At 45.8% G+C, this 19,294-nt stretch overlaps 1 protein-coding gene across 4 annotated transcripts in view; it reads left to right on the plus strand.

The window, feature by feature from the left end:
- Positions 1–19,294, plus strand: part of LOC109852751 (protein scalloped) — a 140,087-nt gene that overhangs the window by 42,499 nt on the left and 78,294 nt on the right. For 3 of the 4 annotated variants that reach the window (XM_020424200.1, XM_020424199.1, XM_020424202.1), the window contains exon 2: positions 17,608–17,688. The exons of the other annotated variant lie outside the window; for it this stretch is intronic. In XM_020424200.1, the coding sequence (XP_020279789.1) occupies positions 17,652–17,688 (37 nt within the window). In that variant the 5' untranslated portion in view covers positions 17,608–17,651. The remainder of the gene's footprint in view (positions 1–17,607; positions 17,689–19,294) is intronic. 4 annotated transcript variants of the gene reach the window in all.

The raw sequence follows: 19,294 nt of genomic DNA on the forward strand, positions 1-19,294 counted from the left end.
GCTTTTGTTGCAAAAAAGGTTCCTGCGCGCGCGCGCGTTTGAACGAATGCGTATCTCGTTCGATTGCGTGAAACAATGCGGTGACAGACGCATGGCGCCAATCGGTCGCGCTCGATATCGTCTGTCCGTCTCCAGTTGAGGCGTCGTCTTACCTGAAAATCGGTCTGGTCTTTTTTTTTTTGTTCTCTGGCAAGGGTCATTTCCGTTGTAGGTACAAAACGTGTTTTTCCCGACCGAAATCGCATTTTAACGCTCGTGCGAAACGAAATTTTTTTTGTGGTTGGATAAAATTATCGCAGTCAAATTATCACGACGGCGATAACTTCTTACAATGGGATTTCTCGAAAACGTTGAGATTATCGTGGGAAAGAATCATCTTGTTAGATACATTTAATTTTGTGCGCTACGACAAAACACGTGGTGACACGCAAGAAAAACCTTGTCATAAATATTTCGCAATTTATTTAATCTCGCGCTCTATGTGCTACCGTCCGACAATCCCGCCGCGTCCTGTCTTCGAGCTGCAACAAACTCATCTGCAAAAAACAATTTAAAACTCAAATAACGTCATTGTTTTTTTGTCGAAATTTTAATTCGTACAATCGAACACCCGATATGGCCGGCGCTACAAAACGCGCGACAAAGTGACGATTGAGACCCCGCACATTGTGCAGTTGGTCCTGCGAGATCTCGGCAGGGAAGAAGCAGCCTACGATGGAAGAGAGCGAGAGAGCAGGTAGAGAAAAGTGCTGACTGCCCGCAGTGACGGGATAGAGGATCGAGAGTTGAGGAAGGGAGGGAGGGAGGGGTCGAAGAGGACGAGGGGAGGAAGAGTGGCTGAAAAGACACCACCGGCGAGCACTCCGGGGGCTTTATAGCCGAGGCGAACCGGTTTTCCGTATCTCCGATGAGTCATCCTTCGCGACGACGCGGCGTCAAGTGCATTTCCTGGCCTGTGTGGCTCTTCCCAACCTAAACTCTATCTCTCTCCCTACCTTTGAGAGAGCGTCCGTCACTCCGCGCGCGCGCTTGTGTGTCCCCTCCTCGCGTCCCGCTCGCCCTCTCTCTCTCTCTCTCTCTCTCTCCGGCTCATTTTCTTTGCTCTTCTCTCCGCCACTGAACGAAGAAGAGCACATCTCAGTGGTGCTCATGCGGAAGACGTAGTCGCTGTTTTCACATCGCACAATTTGCACGCATGAATTTATCAATGAATTCTCACGTCGCGAAGCAAAGACACTCGCGACCTTAGAAACGGACAGAGATTTTTGGTAAAGGAATTTTGTTAACATTTTTTCGTAGATAAAGAGAGTACGTTTTTTATCTTCGAGATAAGCGAGTGTGATATTTTATCGGCATTGCCGAGAAGGATCTTGCCGGCGAGAGAAAGCGAGGGAAAGAGTCCCTTGCGTGTGTTCTTGGAATATTTTCTTTTTTTTTTTTGTTTTTGTTTTTTTCTGAGTTTTGAACACAGTTGATATACGCTTCACGGCGGCAATAACGTCGAGTTACGCGGGGAATTCGCGCGAAACGGCCTTTTACAACGGAAACGGTAATTTATGCCGCGCTAACGTTCTCGCAAAGTTCAAAGTGCAGCTCTCCGCGCGCGCGCGCGCGCGCACGCGGTGTGTAGCGCGGCGCGGAAAAAGCAGGCATTAGCTACTGGCGAACGGTACTTTGACTCGCGGTGCATCGCGGTGTATTAATTAACGCTTGCTATATTGGATTTAACCCGGTTAGCTGACACCGGGTGTAATTAAAGCGCAATAGTCACACAGAAACGCGCGGGCAACACGACCGCGAAAGTATCAGTTACAACCGGAGCGTTTTGCTCCTGTTTGCGATTTCTGCAACAGCTCGTTCGCGAAATTGTTCCCCATTGTGAAAAAACCAGAAAAAAAAAAAAAAAAAAGGAATGAATGGCACTTGACTTGAAATCACAAGCTCGTTATCGCGCGACAAAAATTTATTCACGGCAGACAAAGCGACGAGCTTTGCGCGTGTGTCTCCGAATCGTGTTGACAACACGCGCGCGTGTCAAATTGAATATTGACGATCTTACACACACGCGCGCGTTAATTAATGATTAATTTTTAATTATTTTTTTAATACATGCCGAAAAAAAAAAGAAATATTTTTGTGCGATCTCTTCGACGCACGACAGACTCGTTGGGAGCGGCCGTGATTACATTTCGCGAATATTGAAGCGATTCATCATCGCGCGATAAATAATTGAACGCGCGAGGGGTAATATCCGCGCGCGTTGTTCGGGAATTTATTCCGCGGCAACTTGTCGACTCTAAATAAAAAGCGAACCGTCGTGGATCATTTGCTGCAGGCAGGATGAAGGAGCCGCCTGAAGGAGGAGGAGGAGGAGGAGGAGGAAGCTTTCTCTCTCTCTCTCTCTCTGTGCCGCGAGAGGTTAGGTGAAACACTCTGGCAGTTTGATTTATGGCCGACGTACCGAGTTATCGCTTTGCCAATAGTGGAAATCGAGGAGAAGGAGCAGCGCGTTGCAAAGTCGGGGGGAGGGAGGGCGGGCGAAGAAGGTGAAAAGAAAAAGGGTGTAGTCGGAGATGAATCGATAAACGCGAGAGCGTTCCTTACTTCCCGCTTCTTTCCCGCGCGATTGCTGTTCGATCATTATCCTCTTCCACGAATCTTTTTGCTTTTTGTACACCGCACAACAGCAAAAACAGAATATTTCCGGATCGTTTGAGATTTTTCTTCGACAGTCGGTCAAGTATGTTCGCTCGAATCTAGAGAGACGGTTCTTATTCGAGGGAAAATCTAAATAGACTGTTTCAAAGAAGTTTTTGTCACTTTGTTAAGTTTTGTACAAAAAATTTTGTAGCAAATTTGAATATCTGTTTTCTACGGGAGGGAAGGTTTTGAACGTTGAATCGTTAAGGCAAGACTACTTCCATGACGTAACGAAATGGAGCAAAAATGGCAAATGAGGGAAAACAAAGAGAGAGAGAGAGAGCTAAGAGAATGATAGTAATTTGTTCTACTTTTTTCCCCGGCGAAACAATCCAGTCGGGGACCGCGATAAAAGCCAATAGCTCGGAGGGGAACGGGAAAATGGTATTTGCCATTCCAGAAACCACCCTATGTATTCATCTTCGGTTCTACGCGTGGGAGCACACATAGCGGTTCGCAAGATTGAAGTCAGAATAAAATACGATGGCGGTAAATGGACTTTGAGTCGCGCGCGCTCTTAAACGTCAGTTGTTAGGGAGAAAATAAAATAATCGTAAAATGTATTTTTTATTATTTGAAATTTTCTTCTATATTTAATATTATATGTAAAATAGATGTAACAATTAACAAGTGGAAATTAATTATGTTAATAACTTGTTCTGCCTCTTTCTCTTTCTCTCTTTCTCTCTCCTGTCTCTCGAAAGACCGCAATTAACCGAACCGAACTACATCGGAATCGTCATTCGACTTTACGCGACCGGCGACCGGAGATTGCTTCGTAAATTCTTTTAATACTCGGCTTTTTCGTTCAATAAAAGTGCAGTCTCGGGAGGGGGATGACTTTCTGGATCGCGAGAGGGTGCCGTGCAACAAGTGTGATTCCAAGAGGATGCTTCAGGATCGTCACCCAGTAGTACTCATTGTGGATTTATCGATCCACCGCTTCGCAGCTATTCCCCGTGTCCGGGGTTGAAAGCAAAACGCCGCGCAACACACACAATGAACTCGTTCGGCAATTCCATCGCGCGCGGTCTTTCATCGCAGATAAAAATGATTATATCCGTAAGCGGAGCTCTCGCGGGGTTTTTTTTTTTTTTTTTTTTTTTCTAGCGCTTTCGATCAATCGCAATTGAAATTCTCGCCGCCCTCCTCCTCCGTAATTGGCATTCGATTGTGTCATCGTTCGCTCGTCAAATTTGTCGCTACTCGAACGGACAGACTCACGGCGCGTGAATAAATCAGACGTTGTTGTTCGTGAAGAGGATAATTGTTCGCTATAAATAAATTATATGGCGCGTTTTATACGTAAATACACACACTCATAAATCTATACCACCCTCGTATGCAATAAACTCACGCGGTCCCCTATATTTCCTTTCTCTTCTTCCTTCTCCTTTCAGCAAGGGATGTTGAGTCAAGGGCGAAGGGTCGCAATCTATACCGTCGCTCTTATATTACAGAAAACGATACGTTCGCGATGATCGAAATTCTTCGATCTGTCTCTGACGAAAATTGTCGATTAGACTCGCAGAATTTGATTCCGACGATTTTTTATTTTCTTCCATTACATAAATGTCAGAAGATATTTTACCTTTGTGTCGCAATCTTATTTTCACGTTTTTTTTTTAAGTTGCAATGTAACTTTTTTAAGTTAACTGTTCTCACTTTGCTTGAAGCTCTGGTGTTGCGGGACGAAATTGCGGGTAGGAGGAACGAAAGATAGGGGAGGGACACATATTTTTACCGGCGCGACTTTATTGCCGCCGCAAATAAACGCTGTGGAACGTATTATCGATCGGCGAGCTCTCACCTCGCCGTGAACCTGGAAATCCTGGCCTCTCGCGGAATTAATTAAGGTGTGAAAAATTTTGTAGCTTCCCTCCGGGAGCGCCTCCGTCTCGCCGTTCTGCTCGCTCGCTCGCTTTCTCTCTCTCTCTCTCTTTCTCCCTCTTATCTCCCTCTCGTCGAAGGAATTTTCAAATATTTCCGGCAGACGCCCGATAAATTCTCGGCGTTGGAAAATATTTCCGATAGCCGACCGACAATCCGCTCACCTTGGCCGACCTCCTACGCGAGAAGAGGCTGGGAAATGGTCCTGGGGAGATGTGCGCGCACACACACACACACACACACACACACACATGCACACACATGCGCGCAAACGTCTATACGTACACACGTGTCAGTACGTCGATTTGAATTTGAATGTTTCTCCATAGATAAGTCGCCAACCCTCGCACAGTTTTTCTCTCGCGTGCGTAGGAACAACCTTAAGTGGGTGGACACTCTAAGTGTACGTGCGGATCGCAGTCAAAAAATCAAGGATCTCTTCAGTTTGATTTATAATTCCATCTTTAACGCTCGCATCTGTTGAGCAAACGCGTTCTCGTCGTGAGTTTTGAGCGCGTTTCGAATTTTTTCAATAAATTCAGTTTTCAGAGCGCGTCGAACAGGATGCAGTGCGAAAATACGTTGTAATATTTTAAATATTTTCGCGAACGCACGTTTTAAGAAACAAAAACGATGTAACTTATCCCTAAAGTGAAAACAAAATTGCAAGTTACCGACTGTATATATTCAACAACAATCTAATTCTTTATAACAAAATTGTTTGTTTGTTTGTTTGTTTTTTTGAGGTTTCATCATTTTGCGCAATATGATTCCCTGACAATCGCGTTTGGAGTCAATGGGAAAACTCGTAATTAATCGACGCGAGCGCGAGTTTGCGAATACATTTACAAACACAGTGTCATCCCGGTCTTTTCAAAGAACGCGCGCGCGTTTGTTATTTCGCTCAAAAGTTGCGCGATACAACAATTTTCTGTGTAACAATACAACTATCATTTTGCGCGTTACATCTGATATATTACAAATAATATATTGCAAATATATTATACGTAGAAAATATGTATTATGTAATTGTAAAGATTAAATATCTGTCGCGTCGCGCGTTCGTTACGTTCGCGTACGTAAATCGATACGCGTTGTTGTGTTTGCAAATTAATTTGTTCAACAACGAGGTTTTAATATCGATGCGTTCATCAAAATCTCCCAACAACGAGCGCTCATTACAGCTGATTTTCTTCCACTTTGTGGCGGCGGGTTCGTCACGTTATATAATAACACAAAACAAATTGGATGGAGATAAAGCGCGCGTATTATTGACGAGCTTGTGTCACACACACACACACACACACACACACACACACACACACACACACACACACACACACACACACACACACAGCGATGAGTCATTTTCCACAAAACTATCGATCGTAGTGATATTTCGCGCACATCGTAACAATCGTTACGCATCGTCGTTGTGTTCTCAACCTCGTCGATCACTCGGCGCGGTAATCGCCATCACGATCGCAATACATCTTGCGCGCGAGGTTGCATCCTTCGCTTAAATTTAAGGATACGCCATTGCCCATTATTGTGTACATACACTTGGAACGATTACAACGTAGCAAATGAATCACTCCGCTCGTCCTGATCGTTAACGTTTCTTCTTCCGCCATAATCGCGATGGAACGACTCTCTGTTTACCGCCCTCGCAATCGCGCGTTGCGTGCGCGCGTCTGGCGCATTACAATATAATGGATCGCGATATATCGCAAGAAAAAGAAAAACCGGCACGTATGTTTTCAAATAATTGGTCGTGGAAAAAAATTTTCTCACGTAGCAATCAATGTTTTCGACGTAGTAACTGAATATTATTTATATTATCTATTAACTTTATATTATTGTGTATATAAATATATTTATATACAAACAATGTTATTGACATTTTGGCTAGATAATGCATTTTAATTTATTTAATTTATGTATAATTCCGAGGAAAATATAGAAATATGTGATCGTATAAGATTATACACAAAGTGATCAGATCTCGTGTCAAATTACGGGTTTAATCTTATATGATCATATAAAATCAGATTCGATACATATATATATATATATATACATATATACATATATATATACATACCGTAATCACGTGACCAAAGTCAGTGACCTCGCCGCGGTCGCGCGACCGAGGTCAGTGACCCCGCCAAGGTCGCGCGACCGAGGTCAGTGACCTTACTGTAGTATGTATATAATACATATAATACAATATAAAGTATAATATTATAAATATATAATAAATTATATGTACAATATATATTATTTAATGTTATATATAATATAAATTACAGTCACGTTACTTTAGTCACGTGTTGTTTTTCTACTCTTTCCTGTCACGTGACTTTACTTTGGTCACGTTTTAAATTTTCTTCACGACGAGCTTTCAAAATCGCTTTTCTGTCATTATTTTTTACTCTCTCGATCTTACCGATACGATTTGATTCAACTCGACTCGATCAACCAACCAATCGGCAGAAAAGAGGAAACAGTAGATGCGATACATTCGATATCAAAACGCGCACTTCCAAATGGATTTTTTTTATATAAGATATGTGTTTATAAATATATTTGTAATATTATTTATAACAACGGACGTGATATTAATTCTTGAAATTTAATTTAAAAAAAAAATCATATTATTTTTCTTTTTTTGTTATCTTGCACTAATTGGTATATCGAGTTACGTGGAGGGAGGCGTGTTATTACATTATCACTTCGCGAGTGTTTCGCTCCCGTGAAACCGAGTTGAGTTCGTGATTCACGAGTAGCGGCTTGAGCTTCACGCACGTGTTCCTGGCGCGCGTCTCTCTCTCTCTCTCTCTCTCTCTTCTCTGTACTGGCGTCCGGCCAAACTGCGAGACAACGTTGTCGTCGTCGTCGTCGTCGTCGTCGTGTCGTTGTCGCACACCGTCTTTCCCGGCCTTAATTATCGGGCTCGTGCGTTCACGAGAGTTCATTGTTGGTGTGACGCCGCGACAGAGCGCGATGTTACCTCAACGATATTCGCGCGCGACGGTGTCGCAACTTCGCGCGGAAAATTTACGCTTTTGCTCGACAAATCGCAGTGCCTTTCATCCTTCTCTTCTCTCTTTCTCTCTGACAAAATTTATGACAAATCGGTTAATAATTTTTCGAGACAAGATACAGCATCACAAGGATATACCGTTCGTTGGCGCGACAGAGAATTGATGGAACACCCTGACATCGATGATGAACACAGATTTATCAGCGACGCGGTCGGCGCATGTGATTAACCGGCGGTCAAACGGATGCAGCGAGCGGGATCGATGTGGGCAGAGAGAGGAGGCGGAAGGGAGGGATACTGAAGCTCTGGGATACTGAATAGAATGGGACTACGGTGGGTCGAAGCCGAGAGAGAGAGAGAGAGAGAGAGAGAGAGAGAGAGGAGAACAAAGCGGTTAGGGATCGAATAGGGGGAATTAAAAGTAATCACGCTCATATTTATGTAGCGTGCACTCGGGATGGGTCGCGTCGACCGCAAAAATGCGTCTGCACGCAAATCGCAGGTGCACGTGCGTCCGAATCGAGAGAGATTGTGTGTGTATGTGCGTACAGCGTAAAAAAAAGAGGAGGAAAGACCCTGGTAACGCGAAGGATAACATGAACGCGTGTATCGTTTTGCGCGTTAACGCTAACACGGGGTATTTGCGAAAGTTGAAAGTGAGGATCCGGACGCGGAAAAAGTGGCGCGAACAAAATGGCAGGATTTTGGACGTTGAAATTTTCCGAGCACCATGTATACACGGCGCGCAACATACATACCGCGAGATACGCGCGGCTAATAGTTGCTCTTCCGTATGTGTGTGTGTGTGTGTGTGTGTGTGTGTACTCGCCGCTGGAAATCCGCTTCGGCTTTCGTAGGTTAGCTCTTCGGAGTCGAGCGGAATTTTGTTCTCTCTCTCTCTCTCTCTTTCTCTCTCTCGGTCGGCCGACCGGCCGACGTTTGCGTGTCTAGTTTGTTAATCACGGATCTAATTTCTCCTAGAATGTTAAACGAACGGTCCCTTGTACGTTCGAGTAATTTCGTATTCCTGTTTTCGTAGACACAGGAACGGCGGAGCTATTGACAAGCGCGGGCGCGCGCGCGCGCGCGTATACTAATTCGCGTACATCCGCGCGCGTTTGAGGGTAGTTTCGGTAACGTACCACGCTTGTTTGTTCGTAGAACTATCATAATATTAATTGAAAGAAATCAAAATCGATCGAGGAACAAAGTTTTTGTTTCGAAAAAATCGTGTCTATCTAGAAACGTAAAAATTGAATTTGGATCAAAATCGCGCGCCGCGCGCGCGTTCCGAGCTGTGCAATTAACGCTAGTCAGTCGGGATATGTCACCGGTTGTGTTCTGAGGTCGGTGATTACGAGGCGGCGGCGTAAATGCGGGGTGTGTGTGTTTCGGGGTTATTCCGTGCCGACTTCCCCTTCTCCCTCGGATCTGCCTTCTCTGGCGTAGGCACACGCGCCACGTACACGCGCGCGATCCCGCAGGAGAGTTTCGCGATTACATATCATTATTCCGCATGGCTACTCGAGCTCTGCTCCAACCCCGAGCTATGTTTGCAACTAGATTATATGCCGTACGCGATCTCTCTTCATCTCTCTCTCCTCGTTTCTCCCCTCGTTTCCTCCCCCGTAAGCGTCACGAGCTGTGCGGGCTCTTCTCCGTTTTCTCACGTGTCACCGTTCGCTCTTCGTCATGCTTTCACATTCCGCCATTTCTCTAATTATTCGAGTTTTCAACAAGTCGCGTTACAATATTTTTTTGTCACATTTGACCTCTCTTGTCCGGAAAAGCGATTTTTTCTCTCTCAAACTTTCCGCAAATCGGCGGCGACCAAATTTCCGCGATAGCTTTGTCATTCCGCGCGCGCGACTTTTTTTTTTTTTGTTTTTCACTCAATATTACCGCTTCGTGATTCATGGTGCAGTAGTCCGGTTCGCGCTACCGCCGACGGGGAAAAAAACGTGCTTCGGCGATGAAATCATACAGAAGAATGGAAATACAGTCCGCGCGGGTAACAAAGGCCGAAATTGTTTCGCGGCGGCGATATCAATGGGAAATTTCGAGCGAATTTTTTGACGTGTGCGCATATACGCGCGGTGTATATTAGCTTCGCCTCTTTTCGAAACACTTCGATTGGTTGGCCATGCCGCGAATTGTTGAGAGAAAGATTGATTTTGACAATTGAAACGTTCGCGCGTTTGCCGCTTCGTGCAACCATTACGAGTTCGGTTTAGGAAAAGTTTTTGCGTTTTTTTGCGAAATTTCACGTCTTCTTCAACGTCGATCATCAAGCGCCTCTTTATCTCTCTTTCTCGTTATTTCTCGATCATTATCGTACATCAAGCGAGCATTACGCCATGGTAATACAAAAGTCGGCAGTCACGCGAACGGACGATTTGATATTGACTTCTGCGAACGCCGGGAATCTCTCGATACATTTGCGCGGATTACGAGCGCGCGTGTGTCGATCCGAGAGCACATTATTCGCATGAGCTTCATTCCCGACGTGCTGTATAATGAGCAAAAACTTAATCAGAGAAACCCGTTCCGATCTTTCCGTTACACATCTTTTAACGTACATTGTATATATACATACGTTTCTCTGCGTGTGCGGACAAAAAGGCTGAAGCTTTTTTTTCTTACGGGGATTGATTTAAATATCTGATTTCTCTACAGATTCGCGCGACTTGTAACACGTTGATTTACGTAACTCGTTCGAAATTTTTCTTCGCGGGTAATTTCGCGTACGCGATATTACGCGCGATTTCTTTCTAGGACGATTCTCTCGTGTTTACTGACAAGGAAGAGAGAGAGAGAGAGAGAGAAAGAAAGAAAGAAAGAAAGAAAGAAAGAAAGAGAGAGTCGGATTGACGCGGAATCGATCGACGCAACCGCAGGTTGGTTGCTTTGATGAACGCCCAGGAAAAGGCCAGCGTGACAAAGTCGGGTCCTTTCTCGAACTGAGAGAGAGAGAGTCACCCGACGGGGGTGACGCGACGTGCCTTTGGCCAGCATCCGGAGTCGCCACTATTAGATTGAGGTTCGGCGGTGGGCACGGCAGCCGCCGTCGCATCGGTTTACAATATCGTAAATCGCTCGCTAACCAGTTGGTCCCGCGGTATGCGAGGAATTCGGCTGGTACTCCGCTTCTCTCTCTCTCTCTCTCTCCCTCGCTTGCACTTGGCCCAACGCTATCCGTCCGTCTCGTTCTATCTCCATATACGTCCGAATCGGGGGAGATAGAGAAGCGGACGAGCGAGAGAGATAGAGAGAGCGAGAGAGAGAGAGAGAGAGAGAGACGGACGCGGAGAGACAGATGGAGCGGATAGAATACTCGACTCGATGCGGCCGGAGAACGTTGCCGCGCATCGTTCGCGAGCCGGCAGGATCCACTCGGATCCTGCGGCCAAATTCACTGCAGCTTGACAGAGTACACACATCCCCGGCAACGTGTGCATAGAAACCGCGTGTAAAGCCTCGCGCGCGCTCGCTTTCACCGCGCTGTTCTTCGCATTGTCGCCCGTGTATCTTCGGCTCTCTCTCTCTCTATCTATCTATCTATCTATCTATCTCTCCCTCCCTCTTTCGCGGTATGTCGCTAGCGTCGCGACAATTCCACGCGTACCGCTCGCGATGCCGGAACCGGATTGCTACCTATTAGCCCTTGCGAAAGATGTGGAGAGAACGGCGGTATGTAGCCGAGATCTCGAAGACCGTCGCGATCGTGATGTACGTCCGACAACCCTAATGAGGCTACCTAATGAGGCTACGAGTGTAACACATATAATTTTTATTTAGAATTTATACAATATTATCGAAAGTCACACATTTAGTAACAAATACAAAACGTTCAATACGTATTTGAGAGACGAGAAGATAATAAAAAGGAAACGCGCTGGTGAAGCAATTAGCAATTAGAAAAAAAAAAAAAATTATCAGGGACGTGCGAGTGTCGTATTTGAGACAACCCAACTTTCGTGTCAATGCGCGCGCTAAAACCCAGTCCTCGACATCTGATCCGACCCGACTGGGTTCGTACAACGCCATCCCTGGTTTGCGAAGAGGAGGTTAGGTCGCTCCCTCGCGAGTTGGTGCGTGGCAAATAAACTAGCGGAGCAACTCATGCGATTACGCGCCTCTCTCTCTGCCGTCCACCCTCAGATATGCACACACGGCTAAATTACGTTATTATCTGCGTCAAGGCCTGCTGTCGAGAAGCAGGCACGAGCACAAGGATGTGTGTCTGTCTGCTGCTGCTGCCGAGTGCGTTCGTGTATGTATTTATGCCCGGTTGCGTCATGCGCCAGCGAGCAAAGCGAAAATTTTGCCGCACTGATCAGCTCGCGGGCATTCGAGTCCCCCGCCATTCACATGCGGCGATGAGGGGGTGAGGGTTCGTCAAAGCGGCTCGCCCGGAATCGCTCGGAGCGTTTTAATGGGACGGTCAACTGGCCAACCGGCCGCTTGCTCCGCGCGAGCGCCATTTGACCGAATTATTATTTCGCCCGAAAATATCGAACTCGCGTTCGATAGATCGTTCGACTCTCCCAACGGTCGCTAAAAAATAATAAAAAAAAAGTACAAACCGAAAATTAATCAGCCAATTTTCTCTTCAATAAATTCGGCGTTGATTTTTACTTGATAAACAGTTTTGTCGTCACAAAAATATTTCAGGAAGATAAAACATTTGTCGCGTGTCAAATTTCGCATTCAAGGAAAATTTTGTTTTCAAGAGGAACAGGCAATTTTTTTTTAGTAGCAATTTCTGTTTCTTTTTTCATCTCTAATATTCGTTTCGGCTTAATCGCAAATTTACAAAATCTCTCGCGTGTGTTCTTCGAGCCGCCGCGCGTTTCTCTGCTTCGCTTTCTCTTTCGTTCTTATCCCGCGCGCTTCCTTCATCCGCACACTTAACGTCTGTAATACGTGTTATGGAGAGAGGAACGAGGAGAGAGAAAATTTCGGCGGAGGGAGCGGCGAGAGAGAGAGAGAGAGAGTGAGAGAGTGAGGTGGTAACGAGCGCCCCCGCCATTTTGAAAGCGCGTGAGCACGGCATAATTACTCCCTTTGTTTCGAACAATTTATATTAAAATGGAAAGCAATCTGCATTTGCAAATTAAATGCGCGCCGCGCGCTTCCCGTCCGCACGTTCACCGGGCTCGGGCGCCGAGAGCTCGGGGGCCGCCGCCGTGGCGGTGGTGCGCGGGAAGAGGAGGCGGAGAGGGGTGGATTACCGTGATGAAGAGGAGGTGGACGGGGTGGTTACCGCGGGCGGCTCGTGTAAAATCAAGCGGAGGCTTCTGCTGTGTTAATTGCGCGCTGGTTATCCATTGCTCTCCGCCATTCCACGTTGTTTCGCGATACCGCCGGCCACCTGAAATCCTGGGCCGTCGTGCCTCTCCTCCTCCCCTCTCCTCCGTGTGCCGCGGGAACCGACGAAGCAGCTCCTGTGCCGCCGGTTACGTCAAACGATTAACGGTTTATTCGCGGAGAACGGAACGCGGCGACTGATTGTTCCGGCGAAGACAAAAGATCATCTCCTCGATCGTCGTCTCGGTACGTCTCGCTGTGCACATCTCAGTCAAAGATCGGAAAGAAATCGTTATCTCGAGAGAATTTAAACATTGCTCTTTATTTATTTTTTTAACAAACTCGCCCGGAGACTAAGAAGCAAACAAGTTTGACGCAACAGTTTAATTCTTGTTTGTTTAAAATTTGCAATTTTTTCAAATACTCTTCGTAAATTTTGTATCTTTCGCGAACATCACGTTCGCGGGTGCCAACGTGAGACACGCCGAAGTTCTAACGTTTCGCGAGGAATGCCGAAGAGGAACGTAAAGAGAGACACGCGGGAGAAAGAGATGCTGTGCGACTCACTCCTCGATGCCGACTAATTAGCGGCCTGATCGAGAAAGGCTAATGGAGGTCGTGTTCAAGACACGGAACGCTTCTTGACTGCTGCCTCTCTCTGGAGGTAGTTCACGTGGATGTAAGCTGAGGTAGTAGCGAGTGGCGTGTAATGAATGCCCGCGTTGCACTCTCCGTTATACAAGTCGTTATACAGGTGTGCAAACGTGTAGCTCGCTAATGGCGATCACGAGAGAGGCTGCTCTCTCGGTCTTCGATCTCTCGAACTCGGTTCGGATCTCACAACGATCGATTTGACAATAAAAATTGACAACACGGAATCTCTGATCTCGGCGAGCGCGGAGTTTATTTTAAACAACGCAACGATTTTTTTTCTCCTTCCCATTGATGTGCACCAAGTTATTTGGCGTTCCGGAACGGAATGCCAAAAATCTTGGAGCAACAAAGTGAAACGCGATCGTTTAGACAAAAACAAAACAAAAATCCTGGAACGATCCTGCGAGGGAGAGAGAGAGAGAGATCCGCAGCCGGTCTCTGAAAGTTTCCCGACTGCGACGGCGCGCGGTGCGTCGAGCGATATTCAAATTTATGCAAAGAGCCATAATATCGCGATGCGACGCGTTATTAACCTCATTGTGCTCCTTCAATCAAATACGCGGGGAGATGATAAATACGCGCGGATTTGCAAGCGCCGCGCGATATGCTTCACGCGATAGTTTACACGAGCAATCCGATATCTCTCTCTCTCCCTTCCTCCTGCTCTCCGCGCGGCTCTTCTTTGTTGACCCAATACATTCCCGGGATTATACGGTTTAAGGAAGCTCGCGTGCGTGCACGTATGCACGAATATGCGCAGGTGCACTTAGCTTCCTGATGCCGCGGGCGTCGTCGTCGTCGTCGTTCCCGATGTCGGATGATGCCTCGGGCGCGCTTCACCCTCGAGATTCCTTTCCGCATAGGAGAGGAGAAGCGTTCCTTGGGACCTCGCATTCTTTCGCGAGGAACACACGGGCTTTATACGCTCGTAGAAACTTCGTCTTGTTGCGTGGATTTTTGTGAGCAGCAGTTAAAAACCAAAAAAAAAAAAAAAAAAACCAAAAAAAAAACCACGCGCCGTGTGTGCCGACGCGCATATTACGAGATACTCCACTTTCGGAACAAAAGCAAGGAAATAAAAGAAAAGAGGAAAAACCGAACCGCGCATCTCTCAGTAATTTTCGTGCCACACGTGCGATAAGAAAAACGGATGTGAAAAAAAAATAAAATAAAACGGTATATTATGTAAATACTGTTACGGTGTTTTTTTTTTGTCACGTTCGACACGTTTCGCGTAGACAGGCGGAAATCTTGTTTGTTATTCTGAAATTTTATTTGAACACTTTTGCGCGAAAGCTGCAAAAAGTAGTAAATTAGAGGCTTTTGAATTGTTTCGGACTTGTGTAATTTTTGCGGAACTTTTTCAGGTTTCCGGCGTGCAAAATATTTAAGTTCGGAAAGATTCTTATCAACGTCGTTCATTTTTCTGACATAGGAAAAAAATTCGCGCGCAGAAAGATGGCACACGAAGGATGGCACAGCGAGGTTTGCAACGAAAGACGAGCAAAAAAAAGACGCCCGAGTTATTAAACGAAACAAATAAACCTTTCGGCGCTCTTGCGGCGGCGCTCTCTCTCGCTTTTTTCTTCCCCTCACACATATTTTCACCGTAGGTCTCGTAGGTTTTTTCTCGTTCTTCCGCGCGGCTTTTCCCGTTTTCGCAAATAAACTACAAACTTCGACGCGCCGCCGGTTGCGGTGAGACAACTTGTCCGGACATTACGCCGCCGCCGCCGCCGCCGATGAATTCGCGTTTATCCGCGGAAAAACCTCCTCCTGGTGCGCGCGACACCACAATTTCGGTCGGTCGGGCGGTCGTCATAATTGCTAAGTTGCATTACAAACGGAAATTAATGCGCGATAATGAAATCACGTGAATTAATCTCCGCCTAGTAATTAACCGAATTTGGTCGTGTTGTGACGCGATTGTTTCTTTACAAAGCGCGGTATTTGTTTACAACAAATACACGGCTACGGTTTATATTATCCTCCCGGATCCTGTTCGCGAATATTCTAGACATTTCGTGTGTGCGGAAAACACACATACACACTCGGGAAAGCAATCAGCGCATTGAAATAAACGAAAACTGACGCGCATTCGCGGAATGCTTCTGATTTAGAAATATTTTCGATACCGTGTGCAACGCGCACGTACACACACGAAAAAGGTGTATCGCAGAAAAAAAAATCAACTATTTGTTATGCGCCGTTTTCGAATGGGAGGGCGGAAACTCAAATTGCAGCAATTCCGCATGCTCTATTTCTGAATATTTTTCGACAAATTCGTCAAAGCAATATAAATTATTTCGCGCTGTTTGCTTTAAAGCGCGGATTCGCGCGCGCGTGCGCGCGCGCGCTGTAAAGGTGGAAAATTGTCGAAGATCAATCGCGCAATTTGAGTTATTCCAATTTGTATAATAAAAATGTGTTTGTTCCCGCGCGGCGAAGCGATAATTTGCGCGAGAGATGGAATATTTTTTTTTTTATCTACAAATGGCAAATGTCAGCGATTGCAGTGTAGCCAGTTTTTCTCTTTTTTTTTTTTTTATGTGAAAATTCGTTATATAATACGTGTGTAAAATCGAATCGCGTTATTTAACCGGAATAGCGCACACGCGCTCTCCACGCTTTCCGAAGCTACTACTCGCGAGCGTAACCGCGAATCGCCCGGTTACTTCGCAACTTGTAACGCGCCGATTTCACATCGCAAGAAACGTGTTGCACGTGTGAAAGTCAGGACGTCCGGTCTTTTCGAAGGAAAAACTTCTACGCTAGACATGCTAGTCTTGTCGCGCTTCGCTTCGATCGTAAGTCGAGCTTTTGTGTTTTTCGTTTTTTTTTTTGCAGAGAAAAGTCTCTGATTTCGCGCAAGCGATTTTTTCGCGTTACTTTGAGAAGAAATGCGAGATCCGCGATAATGCGCAAAGAAAAAGCATTTACCTCGCACGTAATTATTTACCAATTACCAAACAAATCTGTGAATTTATGATGGCAATAAGTTCATACCTAAGAGATTGAAATGTGAACGATTTTTACATACGGTGCTGCTTCGGCACCGGTTGTTTAAAAACAAAAAAAAACAAATATATAATTACCAACAAGATATGTATAAGGCCTTACGAGCCATTCTCAAGATGTTTTTGAGTAGAAACTTGTACGTGTATATATACAGGGTGTCCCAGAATAGCCGTACAATCTCTCGTAGGCAGATAGAAGGAATAAAACTGAGTCAAAAAGTCCTGAACCATTTTTTTCTATTATTTATAATAAAGGAGTAATTATTGAGTAAATCAGGCCAATCAGCGCCGATCTTTAGCCAGGCGCACGTCAGTGAGCGCTCACAAACACCAGGCGCGCGGCTCACTGACGTGCGCGTGGCTAAAGGTCTGCGCTGATTGGCCCGCTTTACTCAATAATTACTCCTTTATTATAAATAATAGAAAAAAATGGTTCAGGACTTTTCGACTCAGTTTTATTTCTTCTACCTGCCTACGAGAGATGTTAAACCAATTCTGGGACACCCTGTATACATACACATGTAACGAATTCAATTTGTAAATTTTTACAAGTAAGTGTTTTTTGAGTTGAAAACTCAATTCTTAAAATCATACGGGATGCCAGATTTGCATCTCACATATGACAGACCCCGGATACCCTCCTAACTAATTTTAAAATTTTGCGAAAAAAACTCCTCGGCCAGGAGTCGAACCTGGAATCTCCGGCTTTCCGTGCCATGGCACTTGTAAAAATTTACAAGTTGAATTCGTTACATGTGTATGTATATATATACACGTACAAGTTTCTACTCAAAAACATCTTGAGAATGGCTCGTAAGGCCTTATACATATCTTGTTGGTAATTTCACGAGCCTTAAGTCATAATTGTTTAAATATATAATTGTTTTAGATGTAATACATTAGGTGTATTTTTAGGCGAACTTTCGCATAATATACGATATGTATATTTACACGCTGGCCTGTATGTGACGATCACTGTCTGCATTATAGGTGCACCCACGTCGCCGTCATCCTGACCTGCCCGAGAAATCCTCATGAAAGACTGGGAACTCAGTACTCAGAATAGCATCGGTATCGTAGACATTTCTTTTTTTATTTTTTCTCTGGTTTTTCTTTTCAGACGGTCCGCTTCGGTCGTCTTCCTGTTTTTTCTCTCTTTCTTTCTTTCTCTCTCTCTTCTTTCTCTCTTTTTCTCTCTCTCGGACTTAAGTTGTTACTCTCTCCTGTTGTTTCTCTTTTCTATCTCTTTTTCTGTATCTAATTTCTTACTTAGACACGGTATATGGGTAATGCGTGGTGATGGTGTAACGAGCGCGCGGCTTGTTGTTGTAAGCCCTACCGGGTAATGTATAACGCAATTATAACGGTGGAAGGATGAAACGAATCGGCTACGGCCGCGGCTACAAGACAATAACAATTTTTGCGTCTACGTGAAAATTCGCAGCGCGAGAGAAAACGTTTCTTTCTCTCTTTCTTGACAATTTCTTCTAGAATTCAATGTTCGAGCAGCACTTTGTATACTGTGTCGTTTTAATTTCGCAGTTTTTTTATTTACATTACATTCCTAAAATTATCATTCGAGCGAGTTCTTCAATCACATGTTTAATGTTTTTTTTCTATCATTCCCATGACGCAAACATTTCTTTAAGATACAAAACCCGGCGTGTGTGCGCGTACGTGCGTGCGTGCGTGCGTGCGTGCGCGCGCGCTTCCGTCCGAATTGAGGGACGCGTTCGCAGAATTCCGCCGGGAATTTCGTTTTAAAACCGCGTGTGTCCGGTGTAATAGCTCCTCTCGTAATCTTTCCTCCTTTTTTGCTTCTTCGCCGAATTGATCACGGCGAGAAGAAGCAACCGTCATCCGTGGATCAGACCGTCCTTTCGCAGAATCCACGAATCCTTTTCTGCGTCCCCCCTCTTCCCCGGGCTAACCCCTCGCTTCACCCTGGTAGCTGCCCCGTCGCCGCCTCTGCGTCGAGAGTGGCCGCAACCGCGAATTACTTCGCAATTTCCCGAAATTGCGCAATCCGCGCGGACTAATGGCCGCCAAGCCGCCACCGCTGCTGGTAGCGGCAAACGGGAGGAGGAGGGAGCAGGTGGAGGGATGCAGGGGGCGATAGTCCGACGAGAGGAGACCATTAATTAAGCAAAATCATAAACTCGGCCCGCTCGGGAACGTGTGTGTGTGTGTGTGTGCGCGCGCGTGCGTGCGGCAGTTGCATTGAAAAATATAAACGCGCGCGTGGCCCGTTACTTTCACGAACGAAGTAGCCGCAAAACGATTGTAGCGCGAGCCGCCTGTGCTCTTTGCTAATCGCCTGCGAAACTCTCTGCTGCGGTTTGCGACACAGAGAGGACCGATCGACGATATTGTCGGCCGCCGCGACACGCTTCAGGAACCAATTGGGGTTGAATCATTCGGCTAAATCGCCGTATGTACCGTTAGTGTACGCTTCTGTCCGCTGCGATTATCGGCAGTATGTTTGCGCGCGCCTAATTTGGGCTGCGCCGGTCAGAATCACGCGAAACTCACGTCTCACGCACGCCAATCGGAAATTGTCGCGTAACGGAGATGTCGGGATTAAATTAAAATTGCAAATTTTAATCGGGTTTGCGAGGAGATTTGCGTTTCTCTTGCACACGCGGATTCTCAATCGGCTTAATAAGAAATCGCGATT

Source organism: Pseudomyrmex gracilis, unplaced genomic scaffold (assembly GCF_002006095.1).
Source record: "Pseudomyrmex gracilis isolate BER0280 unplaced genomic scaffold, ASM200609v1 scaffold_35, whole genome shotgun sequence".
NCBI lineage: Eukaryota > Metazoa > Arthropoda > Insecta > Hymenoptera > Formicidae > Pseudomyrmex > Pseudomyrmex gracilis.